At 46.1% G+C, this 13286-nt stretch overlaps 1 protein-coding gene across 1 annotated transcript in view; it reads left to right on the plus strand.

Moving 5' to 3' along the window:
• Positions 1-5313, plus strand: part of ATP11C (ATPase, class VI, type 11C) — a gene marked incomplete at its 5' end in the record, with an annotated part of 35223 nt that extends 29910 nt beyond the window's left edge. The window contains 2 exons of the mRNA XM_008943524.1: positions 800-953; positions 5110-5313. Coding sequence (XP_008941772.1) covers positions 800-953; positions 5110-5226 — 271 coding nt within the window. The remainder of the gene's footprint in view (positions 1-799; positions 954-5109) is intronic.
• Positions 5314-13286: the final 7973 nt, after the last annotated feature.

Genomic DNA, 13286 nt, shown 5'->3' on the forward strand with positions numbered 1-13286 from the left:
GCAATAGTACATTACAAGTACTCCTAGTTGTCTGTTACCTATGCTGGAGTAGATGTTCATGTTGACATTCACACTATCCCATTCTACACCTTTACTTACCCGAGGGCTAATGCCATGGGTTATTAGGTAGATCATTGACCCAGCAGCTTGCTAATAAACACGTGGAAATGACCTGAATATTTTAATTGGGGTCATAGACTTTAACTCTTCTGTGATCTAGGCAGGTCTCTGTGCTGAAATGTGGGAGTTTGCTGCTGCTGTATTTAACTTGCATAGCTCGATGGTTTTGAGTTAATGCTAAGCAACAGCTTCTTTGGGATCTTTTGTCATCAGTTATTTTTGAGGCATTTTTCACAAGCATCTGTCTGTTCCCCTCCATCACCAAATAACTTATTTAGAGTCTCTGGCTTTCCACCACCAAAAGCAGGTCAGATGTTATAGCAGAGTCCATGGGTGAAGTAATCAGGGTTTTGATAAGATAGATAATTTATCTTTTAGTGCTAATAGCAAAATGGGTGATAGTAGCAAAATTCAAACCCCTCCCTATCCTAAAATGAGACAGATGTGGAAGATTCAAAATACGTCGTGTAAGGAGAGGACAGTCCTCCAGACCTAGAGCAGCTGAAGGCAGGAGGTGTGTTGGGAGAAGGATGGCCAGGGTGTTTCTGTCCAGGCTGTATCCACCTCCATGTGAAAGGCAGGCATTGCTGCTAATAGTTTGATCAGAATCTGCCTTTGATTCTGAGCTTCTTGAGAAATTCGTATTAATCAGAATTTATTTGTATCCTTTCTTTTTCAGGCCTTTCTTGAAGCAGCAAAGAATGTATTTTGTATTTGCCCACATGCTGACTTCTGTTTCCACGTGGCTGGCAATAATTCTCCTGATCTTTATCAGCCTCTTCCCAGAAATTCTCCTAATAGTTTTAAAAAATATAAAAGAGAGAAGTCATCAGGTAAGGAACAAGATGATGTATCACACAGTATTTTTAGGAAGACCTCTCTTACTGTTAAGTGCCAGATGAACCCGTAACAGTACCATGTAACACTCGCATCTTGAGGAAGGCTTTCTAGAGTCTCATCTTGCTCTTACACATGCCAGAAATATCAAGAAGCTCATCTAAAAATACCACTTAGATCTAGCAATGAGAGACTCAACCCGTGCCTTTCCTTAGTTGCCATCACTGGATGGAAACCTGCCATCTCTTATAAAGTAACCCTTTTCCAACCTGAACTGATCATCAAACCCACCATATTGTGTCCTGAAAAACAGCTACTTGTTTTTTGTGTCAAAGAAGACACCCACGATGTTCCCCTTGAGTATGTCCCCAAGTGCTGGTGCAGGGGTAAAGGGGTCGGGTCTTGTCACACTTGGCCACCCCCCTAAATGACCAAGGGCTTGAACTGAGGTGTGGCCTGCAGTGTCTAGCTGTCCTCGACAGTTTTCTTTGTCTCTCCTGCAAATGGTGAGTGCCAGCACGAGTGGGCTCATGGCTCACGCCGTGCTGAGCCCCCCAGCCCCCTGCTCCCTGCTTGTCCTGGGGTGCTGAGTGTCCCTGCAGCACCGTTGTGCCCCAGGCAGCCCCTGCTCACCCTGGCCCTGCCTCTGCTGCTCCCCGTGCCTCCCCTCCCTCCTGCAGCCTCTCTCTTTGCCCCTGCAGCTTCAGCAAGTCCTGGAGTAACTTGTTATATTTGGTCCTTTATTAAAAATGTTATTTAGATTTTAAAATATATATCAAATGAAGTAGTAGAGATTTTCCTTTCCCCTAACAGTTGAAGTCCAATTTTGGCACAGTATCAGTGAAGTAAAACATACCTGTGAGATGAAAAAAATCTCCAAACCATTAAAGTTGAAAGCAGTGGAGGTAGTAAAGGAGTTGAATTCTTTGCGTGTCCCTGTAATTTCTTCCAGTTAAGTGTGATTGAATAGTTTCTAGCTTGACAGCCCTATTAAGTAGGCTGGGAGCAAGTTGCTCGCAGCTGTGGACATAGGACAGTTTAAGGACAGTGACATGGAAAGGTGACATGGGGGTTTCTGAGCCCCAGCTCAACTTACCTAAGAGGCGACCTGCTTTTTGCCTTCAGCTGTTGGCCAGGAGATCCATTCCCCCACGCAGTACTTGCTTTCAAGAGTACTTTATATGGTTAAAAAAAGACTCTTGTGAAATCATTTAGCAAAGCAAAGTAAGTGTCAACTGGAAAAGTCTCTTCATATGTGCATGGCAAACTAAACACAGGCTGAGCCATATTTAAATGCACATTTTGAGTAAGAGCTTTATAAAACGCCTGAAGCAGATACCAGCTCTAGATGTCTGTGTTAGCAGTCAGACACAGAAGTCAGTCACCCATATTGTGAAAGCATCCAAGACTGGGTAGATGATTTGAAATCAAGACCCTTTTTGAGAATACTGACCTTAATGGATAGAAAAAAACCATTAAGGGAGTAAAAGTAAACACCCCAAGGGGAGCAATAAATTAAAAACAAGGTGTGGGCTGTTACTTAGGTACCTGAACCCCCAACTTGACAGCTGAGGATCTGGAAGGGGAGGGTGGACTGAGGCCAGGTCAATGGGCTTTTCTTCTTGACCTTAACGGGACCAGGTTTCACCCCAACTTCCCTTTAACATAATGCACCAGCTCTGCTCAATCTTTATTCAATTTTCTATGTGGAAATGTTTTTGTGTTGTGGTTTTTGGCTTTTTTTAACTGCAAGGCGCATTTGTGTTTTCCTTGGTTTCTGCCTTTCTCTTTCTTGTACTGCAAGTTTCTGTCTTTTGTGCTGTTGTGAACTAGGTATCGAAGCGCCTTCCTTCCTCAGGAACATCCACTATCTTCATGCTTTCTCAAACTTCCAGCAATCACAGCTTTTCTTGGAGTGAATAAGGTGATTTTCTTTCTGAGTCACTATCTGTTGCTTGCTCTACTGCTTTTTTCCTCTTTCTAATGCCTAACTCTTAGATTTGCTCACCCAGCCAAACCCTGCTTTTTTTCCCCCCTTCTCCTGCTTTAATTTAAATCTTTTGCTTAAATATTCCATCTGTCTCTTCCCCTTCGGACTCCTGCCACATCTCAGGTGGGTGAGCTGGTCGTGTTTGGGATGTCCAAGTGAGGTGGCCGTGGCCAACACTGGTTACTCTCCTTCCCTGCTGTAGTTTTGTGTCCTAGTCAACTAGATACAAACTTGTCTAATGCATGGGACAAAGTGGACTCGATATTTGTCATCCTCTGGTTGACTTGGCAAACAGCTCAGGCTTGTTTGATCTAGGAGGAGCTCCCCAAGTGCCTGTCATGTGCAGTCCATCCCACTTGGTAGTGCTACTGTTGCTGTTTATACAAGTGACTAAGGCACTGCACTCCACCCTCACAACAAGGGACAGTCTTGGACTTGCTGACTGTGAGCATGGTGGGGGGGGCTACCCTATAGCAAAGCACCTTGGAAACACATCCCTGGCATGTGGTTTCACTGCACATCTCCAGTACACCTTGCTGTATTAAAAATACCAGTTGTGAGGGGGTCAAGGGTGGTTCCCTCCTCCCTTGAAAGCACCTGTAGCATAAACCCCAAGCCTGAAGTTACCTCTGAAGGGAGCAGGGTGAGTCCCTCAACGCCCTCTGTGCCTCTCGCACTGCAGAGCCCAGCCAGTGTTACTCACTGTGGTATTTAGGGGACAAGTATTGCTGCATCTCTGGAGAGGTAACTGAGCTGTGGAGAGGGGGGGGTTGTCTCACACTGTTGAGCACTAGGCAGGGGCAAGTGTCACTTGTGCTACAAGTCTCTTTGCCTCGCTGTTGCAGAGCAGCAGGAAGGCACCTGATTCAATGTCGGCCAGACCTTCTGTCAGACCACTTCTTTTAAGAACATTCTCAGATGAGTCTAATGTGTTGTAACAGGTACCCTGTCTGAAGGAGTTGGGATGGTGTTTAAAAGGCCTCAATTAACCAACTGTAACCCCCCCAATCAAATAAACTATGGTTCTTGTAATCCTCTTGGCTGTCGGTGTGGGGCACCTGTCCTTGTGGAATCGAGATGCAATGCTTGGGATGCATTTTAATTTGGGGACAGAATCAGAATCTCATCTGCTTAGAGATTCTCTCAAACTCAAATATTTTGCTGTGTGTAAACAAGTATTTCAATATAACTGATAGTGCAATATTAACAGAAAATTTAACCTGGGAATGCAGTGAATTGTGCTAACAGTTACAAAAGCTAACACTGATTTATTTACAGTGAAGTATTAAAATCTCAGCTATTAAAATGATTCCAGTATTGCATCTGAATTGTATCAAAATCCCTTTTTCTAGGGTGCATGCTGTTCTGTCAGGTAGAAATAAGTACATTTTAATTCATCTGCATAGACTGAAACTAAACGTGTGTAGTCCTCTCTATGTCAGCGCAGAGCACGGCAGGCATGTCTCTGTGGCTGTGTGTGTACACAGACACACACACACACAGAGCATCCTGCTGTGACTTTATTTCATCTTAAACACCACAGAAAAGCCAACAGCAGAATAAAACCGTGAAAGTGCCTGATGGGATTCACAATTTCACTCTCGGTGAGGTGTTACCTGGCTGTGTGGGGTCTGCTGCCAACACACACCTGCAAAATTTCTCCAGATCTCTCCCAGCTTCAGACCCACTTCTGCTTCTAAAGAAACGGGGGGATGGGAGCAGCAGGGCTGGCAGCGAGGCGTGCCAGGGCTCCAGATGTGGCTCTGGCACAGATCCTGGTTCCTGCTGGCCCGGGCGTTGCTGCGAGCCGAGCGGCCGTGCCTTCCCCACAGACATTAGGTGGTGCTCTCCACTACTCTGTACTGGTGCTGACTGGTGTGGGAGGTGCCCGTGCTGGGGCAGAGTGGGAGCCGTGGGGCACAGCAGGGCACGTGCCACTTGTAGGCTTTCTGCAGCATTTTGCAGATCGTGCACATTGATTTACCTTATTATTATTTGTTCCCTGGTTGTGAATGACATTTGGCACTTTTATCGTGGGCTAATCGTTCTTCTCCTCCTATACAATATTAAGTATTTTTTCCTAAAAATAACAGAAAAAGCTTTATGAGTTTGGGAATGTTAACAATTGCAATACATGTGCATTCTCCTTCTGATTTTTGCAGACTGGCCCCTTTGATCTGCCTATGTTAGTCTCATACAAACGTATAGAGAATGGTTATGTGAAGACTGAAGATGCTGTTACTAACTTGGCAGAAAGATATCCTCTCAGGATACTTTAAAGTGCTCCACACAAACACTGCGTATTGTTGTGCTGTAGGAAAAAAAAAACATGGGGTTCACCTAACAGTTCTCTTTAATATGACCAAGTACAGTAAGCAGCCATGCTGATAAAGCAGTAGCCAGGGTGCTGGCCCCACGGTACCCGTTTGTTTTTGGGCTTGTGGCTCCCCTACTCTATCCAAAACAATTCTGCTGAGCTCTACATCACTGGAGATGAAGGAAGCATCTTTAGGAATTCATCTGTAACAGCATGGATTGAAGTGGAAGAGAGCAAAGCCAGTCCCATTTCACACAGGGGCTTCCTCTGCCTGCTGCAGATCTGGCCAAGAGCAGCAGAGAGCTGTGGAAATCTCTTGCTCTGCCTGACCAAAGAAGTAGCACAGACTTTAAACCCAGGAACAGCCCCTCCAGCTCCCTGAAGGTGCTTGGGAAGCCTGCTCCTCTCATGCAGAAGCTGGAGGATGCAGCCCTGTGAGCATCTCCTCTGGGGCTGTGACCCCTCAGCAGGGGCTGCCCCCTCCCAGGGAGGGGTTGCCAGATGCATGGTGGCAGAAATACTTGAAGATCTGGGAGATCTTTGCCAGCGGTGCGAAGTGCTCAGTCGTGTGTCCCTTCTCTGGGTACAGCTGGAGGTGGTCCCTGGTCTCTGCAGCAGTGGGTGCTGGGTGGAGACCCACGATGCTGGGAAGCACCTGAGCATCCTCCCGTGGCCAGTTTGCTGATGAGTTTATTCCTGTTGGAGAATGAAGAAAAGGTCATTTTCCCTCGTGTTGGGGCTGTTGGTGATGTAAAGAAGCTTTTGTGGAGGAGGAAAGAAGCTCAGAAGTTGGGCTGTGTCAGACTTTGAGCCGTTTTGCCTGGGCTGCTGTGGTTGTGCTCACACTTTCAAGGCCTGAGTGACAGTGTGGCCCTTGGGTGATCCCAGGGACACGGCCTGTGCCTGTGAAGCTGCAGGCATATCAAACTGCATCTTGAGTTATTTGCACTAAGAAAAAAGAAGCCGTTTTAAAAATACAAGGAATACGTGAACCTGATTTCATTTTACACTTCTATTTGGTTTTTAAATTGGCATGTTCTTTTTAAATCTACCTGTACCATGGTCGTGGGAACTTTGCTCCTTAGGTTGTGCACAGCAGAGTTGAGATGCTTGACTCTGGATGTTTGGTGTTTGCTTTTATTTTTTTTCCTCTTGGCACTTCATATGTGGAATAAAGCAGCTTTTTTGTTGTGTTATGTCACAAGCAGTGCAGGAGCACCCAGGGTCCTGCCTTGTGCCCCCTGCCCTGGGGCTTTGCAGCACAGTGCAGAGGAACCACTGTGAGAAGCGTCCGAGTCTCATCTCAGAAGCAACAAGCTCCACACTGCAGCTGGGTTGGGCTCCCGCTCGCTTGGGCTTCATCTGGCTTATGTGCAGAGAAACCATTTGGCTCTAGATGGAACATTCCCTTCATCAAATTGGGCTAACAGTTGCCTGTTCGTTTTTGGAAGAACCAAATCTTGCTCTCTGCCTGCCACGCCTGCGGTCCGTCTGCGACTGGTGGAAGCAAGGTGCAGATCAGCTGCAGGCAAAGTCTGACCTGCGTGGTAAGGACTTCTCAAGGGGCTGTGCCCGAGTGGGAGAGGGATGTGCACCATCCCTGGGCCTGGGGCTGCTCGTGGTTCGCCCAGCGTGGGCGGGGGCGCGTGGACAGGACCACTGTACTACACACGCCGCACTGGCCTCCATGCAAGTGGTGTGTGTCAGCACCGTGTTCGCCACCACGGCCGACTCCTTGCGTGCAGGTGAGGAGCTGTGCTTCCAGCATGTGGCCCATTGGCAAACCTGGCTTTCTTTTCTCTTTTTTTTTTGTCCCTCCCCCCCCCCTTTTCTTAGCTCATTTCATGGACCTAAAATTCAACTTGCAGACCTTGCCCCATTCTCAACTTTTCTTGCTAAAATGTGGTGCCTACAGATCAATTATGTGATGAATACGATGAAGATACGCTCTACATGCCAAATCTAACCTTCCTCCTTAAATATACAGTTGCTGACTTGTGTTTACATAACCTTTAAAATGCGGGCGCTGAAATGCCTAATTCCTGTGATTCAAAACCATTCCAAGCCCTGAATGGTCCCAAGCCTGACGCCTTGCTTCTCGGGTTGTTTTGTGGCATATTCTGCTCCTAGGGTCAAAATCTGTTCCTGTGAAACTCAGCCAGAGGTTTTGCTGGTGATGTTCTTGGGAACAGCACAAAGCTTGCCATGTATGGGTGAACTGTCTGAATAAAGCCACTTAAACGGGCTAATTTCTGCAGCCTGTTTTAAGACAGAGCCTTCGAAGAACCAAATCTTTCTCTTCCCATCTCCACGTGTCCTGTCTCAGGATGGAACAAGCCATTGCATTAGCTGTATGTTCAAACCACACGTGCTGCAAAGCTGGAATGAACGAGAAATGTCCCAAATAGCAGCTCCTGGGGGAAAATGCAGGTGTTCTTGGGCTTGGATCTTCAGCCAGGCTGCCCTGGACCTGCAGAAGAGCTGTTCCTCATCATTCAGCGCTGGCAGAAGTGAAGTCGCTGTGGCTGGCTTGTGAAATCAGGAGAAGCAGGAGACCCCTTCTGGGGTTAGAGAAGGGAAGAAAAAGGGGTGATGGTACCTGTGAGGTGTGAGGCACGGGTGCTGAGGTGGCAGAAATCCAGTGGTGGTGCTGTGATTGCCATCTGTGTACCGTGACAGACGCTGCACTGCTGCAGCGCTCACTGGTGAGCTCAAAGGCCAGTACAGGCTTTTCGGTGGAAAAACTTGAAGGATAAAAAGGCTGGGGTTTCTCCTAAGAATTCGTTGAAGTTTCATCACTGGCTAGTGACACTGAAAGATAAGAAAAGTAATTAAGATTCCCTCTAAAACTGTTCTGTGGTAACGGAAGAACTTGGTGTAGTCGTAGCTGCTTATCAAAAACTAATCCTAATTGTCACGAGAATGTTATAAACGACTTGGAATTGCATAAAAGCTTAAAATTGAATTTGTATACACACAGTTGAAAAACTTAATACTGCACCATTTATCCAATTTCCCAGCTATGGATTTTTTTTTTAAAAAAACCATGTAGTATATAGAAATTGTAAATTATAAACAGGCAACAAGAAGATACATTTTCAGCTTCTTGCAAAAAAAAAAAAAAAAGAGGACTGCAACCTTACATTTTTTTCACTCAAATGCAATTTTATACATTTATGTTGCTTTATATAAAGGAAATTGAATGTGAATGTTACCTTTTATGAATGCAACTTGCTCTTTTTTCATTACAGAAACTTTTGTTTGAAGTAATCAATAAACTTTGGTATGTTGTTCTGATTAATATATATTTGTTGTCTGTCTGGTCTCCTTGGATGCTCGGAGGCAATAGTTGATAACATGGGCTTTTCCAGGGCCATCATCACTTTCCCTGGGGGGTAGATGGTGCCAGCAAGGCCATACTTGGTTCTTTGATGTGGAGTAGCATTTACTTAGGGAAATACTGGTTGCTTCTCATATGTTGTTATTTTTCCAGCAAGGTATTTGTAATCCTGCTGGTAACAGCTGCTGCACGTAGCTGGCCTGTGTGTTCTAAGCCCGTTTCCCCTTAAAAACAATGTCAAATTAAGAAAGTGAGTCCTGTGAATTGAGTGGATAAATTGATTTAACTTTGTAGAACAGTTGAACTCAGAGCTTTAGCTGACATTTAGGAACTGTAAAAAAAAATGCAGCTCCACGTGCTTGACCTCCATACATGCATGAAGGGTTTTTCTTAACTCTGTGCATGGGTTCTGTATGTCGTGGCTACATCTGATAAATGAGAATTTGTTATTTCAAAGACTGGAAATGCACAAATGAGGATTATTCTAAGTGCCTGGAGCTGGTGAAGTTCAGGCCAGAGATTTGCATTGGTGAAATTCCAACAACACAACTCTCAAGCAGGACTCATAGGGTTTGTGTAATACACAAGAAAAATGTATGGTCTTAATTTATTTAATTTTTTTTTTGGGACACGGGTCTGATGCAAATGTTTGTGATGAAAAACTGACAGTTTGAAAAATTCTGTTTTGGCTGCTTCGGTTTCTTCAGCTCCCATCAACCACCAGAGGACAGATGGCTGTGCTATTTAAAACAAACTATAACCTTTAAGAAGCAGCTTGTGCTATTGGAAACCAGATACACGCATTCAGAATCTTAATAGCCCGAGTGAGTGACAGTGAAATTCATCTGTGGAGCTGGAAAGGGTTTTACTCTGAGCTGGCTGCCCAGGCTGATAGGGCAACAGTAGTAAATGTAAGCGATGGGGACAGCCGTGGGTCACTGGCTGTTTGGAAAAGCACCAGATTAGCATTTAAAACACCCACATGACCTTTTGTATTAGAAAGGAGGAGCCCTGTCACTTGGTAAGGTGGGTTTTAACAAGGGCAGCAATTTTTCTAGAGGTCAGGCTGCTGGCCTGTGAGGTCTCAGCAGGGTGAGGGGCCACTGTGTCCCTGTCCCTCCTGCAGCCCCACAGCCTATGCAGAAGGAGAGGTGTCTGCAGCGTCCTCGCTGCCGGGATTGGGGTGGGGGAATCTTCACCCGTCTGGGGACAACCTGCTCAGCTGGAAAATAGCCTGTGGCCCGGAGAGAGGGCGTGTGTGCACCTGCCTGCCTCTTCCTCCCCAGGCCCGGGGGCTGTGACAAGAAATAAGGCCGGGCTGGCTGATGCAGGGAAAAAGGGAGAGTGGGAGAGGGCAGTGGAGCCCTTTCTCACAGTGACACAGTAAGTGACATAAAATCCTGGTATTGATGAAATTACTACAGGCTTAACTGGCTTCTGTGGGGCCAGGATTTCTGCTGGGGTACAGAGGCTCTGCTCCCCTTGGACCAGCTTGGAAAGAGCCCATACCAGCTGGTATTCCTGGGATTGAGGGTGATCCTGCATCATGCACATGGTGTCCTCCTGAAAACCCTGTTTATGACGACTGACCAGAGATTAATTACTCTTCTGCACAAGTACTTTGATGACTTGATGCTTATTCCAGAGGTGAGCAGTTCTCTTCAGCATCAGTTTGACTCCAAGCCACATTTAGCCGGCTCTGCTTTTCCAGTTCTCAACACCACCCAAAAAAAGCAATCAAAGCCCTTGTGTCCCACTTTGCCTGCTGGATTTTGGGCATGGAAGACCAACCGGCTGCCCCCCTCGCAGCTGGGGCTCTGGGGCTAGGCAGGGCCCTGGGGCAGAAGTGGAGGGGAGCTGAGGATCAGTGGAGGAACTGCCTCTGAAAGCTGATGGGGCTGACGTGGTGTCGTGGGACAAAGGTGTTTGCAGCAGCCTTCCAGGTGGTGTAGCAGGAAAAATGGGATTGGGGCAAGCCAGAGGAAAACATTGCAACAATTGAGCCCTGGAGTGATGAGAGCTGGGCTGTATCTTGAAGAAATTATCTGGCACCTGCAGGACTGCGGGTGGGAGCTGGGACAGAGGGCTGAATTGAGGGGGACAAGCTAAAGTACCCTGTTTAACCAGAAGCTTTTCTTCAGCAAGTGTCAGAGGAAGAGTGTTCCTGAAGGAGACTAGGAGATGGGATGGACGGAGCTGATGGTGACAGATAGGCATTTATCAAGGCACTTCCAGAAGCTTCTAACCAAGTGATGTCTGTGATCCCATCCAATGTCTGTGGTTGCCTAAACCAGAACACTCCTGCTTGCCTAAACAGGTAATTTTGAAGGATGATTTCCAAAAACCAAATAATGGCACCAGCCACCACAAAACCATCTGTCCTTTAACCAAAAAAAGAAAAGAAAAAAAAAATAGAGGAGGGGTTGGAATTTTGTTTGAGTTTTTTTTCCAGCCTCTGATATGGAATTAACAAAATTATTAGGAATTCTACCTACACCTTTTCCTAAGATTTGAGGATAAGGAATTGCACCCACATGAACTAAAATCCTGCAAATAGATACTGCAGGTGCTGGTAAGATTTTCCCCAGTTCTTGGAAAGGGCCTTTTCCCTTCATACCCAGATGTACGTGTGCCACTCTCGGAGCGCTGAACATTTTTATGGACCCTGGGTGGTAAATCCCAGAAAAGATATATCCATGTTTCTGGCTGTTCTTTTTCCCTTCTTATCCATCTCCTTGTTCCCTCTATCTCAGCTTGTCATTCCCTGGGTCACAGGGAGGAATGCTTGTCTCTGGAGGTGACACAGGCTGAGGAGCTTCTGCCAGTGCAAAGTGGAGAAGGTGGGTGGTGCTGTTCCCGAGTGTGCTGCTGGAATAGCTGGGCATTTATTGTGAAATGCCTGGAAGGAGGGACTGTATCAGCCAGGCTTCCAAAACCAGAATCTTTGTGGCCATACAGGCTTGTAAGGGAAAGCTGGTAGGGAAAAGCTGTGAGCGATTATCCTTCAGTTAGAGCCAACACAGCTTCTCCATGCTGAGAGCTGGCTGGTGGTGCATCGTGCCAGCTGAACTGGCTGGGGGGGGGGCAGCGGTGGGGGGTGCAGGGTTTCCGCCTCAGGATTCCTGCGGGGATCCGTCGCCGTGGTCCAGCTTAGCCCACCTGGGGCTCGGGCAGCGTGTCTTGGCTGCAAGGACCTGATCCAGATCCAGTCTTCATCGTTTTGTCTCCTGCTCAGAGAGCAAGAAATGGGTTATTTGCCACATCTTAGGGATAACGTAGCTGCATTGTCAACTGGCTGGTTTAGCTTTCTTTTTCCTGAAGCTGGAGTCAGCAGTGATGAGCCCTGGTTACATCAGGACAGCCTCTGTGCAGCAAGAGAGTAAAATAGGGTTGTTGTAGTTCAGGGAAAATCGCATTCTGGTGATAAGAATCCCAAAGGAATGTGGTGTGCCTGTCGTTCCATGCCTGCATATGGCTGTTTCCTCACCACGTTTTACTGCTGTGCATCCAAGCTGGGTTTTTTGATGAGTAGCTGCACATGAACTCTCCCTGTCCCGCAAGACGTGCTTTATGGCCAGACAAAAAATTGTTCAAACAGTTAAGTCAGGGAGGATCTGCTGTCTTACAAACAAGAACTGATTGAATGGGTAGTTTTTCCTTGAAAAATTCTCTGTCAGTGTAAGAAGGGACACGGTCTACCAAAAGATGGTGTTTTTCATACTCCCATTGTTAGATCTTGGGTCCTAAATTAATAGCCCCGACTGCTGAGGTGTTGGAAAAATGCTGCTGTTAGAGTAAGGAGCATAATTAAAAGGTTGTTTTGGAAAAACAGGAACATCCACTTCTCTGTGCTGCTTTCCTGGGCAGCTCAGGCTCCTGTTGAGAATGAGCTGGCATCGTTTGAACCTCAGCATCAGGAAACCAAGGCTGATGGGTCAGCCTGGTGCTGCACTTGGAGCTCTGGCCAGCTTTGGCTGCAGCATGGCTTGACGTACGTCTCCCATATTGTTCGAGGAATTTGCTAGAATGCTGCTTCCAGGGGATGAAACCACTTTTTTTTTTCTTTCTTCGAGAAGTGCTATAGGCACTAAGGCAGAGAGTGGCTCTGGCTGCAGGGTGGTGTGCCGAGACACTGGAGTAGCAGTAAATAAAAAAAAAAGGAAAAAAAGGGGGAAAAAAGGGGGGAAAAAAGGAAAAAGAAGAGGGGGGGGGGAAATGAAAAAAAAAAAAAAGAAAGGAAAAAAGGAAAAACGGGAAAAAAGGGGAAAAAGGGGGGAAAAGGCTTGAAGAAAGGAAAAAAAGGAAAAACAGGAAAAAGAAAAAGAAAGAAAAAAAAAGGAAAAAGGCAAAAAAGAAAAATAAATGAAGAAAGGGGAAAAGAGGGAGACAAAGAAAAAATAGGAAATAGGAAATAGGAAAAAGAAAGAATAAAGAAAAAGAAGAAGAACAGGGGGAAAGGAGGGAAAAAAAGAAAAGAGGAAAAAAGAAAAAACGGGGGGAAAAGGAAAGAAAGGAAAAAAGGAAAAGCAGAGGAAAAGAAAAAATAAGAAAAAAAAAGAAAAAAGAAGGAAAAAAGGAAAAACAGGGGAAAAGGGGGAGAAAGGAAAAAGAAGGGAAAAAAAACAAGGAAAGAACGGAAAAGAGGAAAATCAGGATGAAGAACTGAAAAGAAAGGAAAAAAG

The sequence above is a fragment of the Merops nubicus genome, unplaced genomic scaffold (assembly GCF_000691845.1).
Source record: "Merops nubicus isolate BGI_N331 unplaced genomic scaffold, ASM69184v1 scaffold22967, whole genome shotgun sequence".
Lineage (NCBI taxonomy): Eukaryota > Metazoa > Chordata > Aves > Coraciiformes > Meropidae > Merops > Merops nubicus.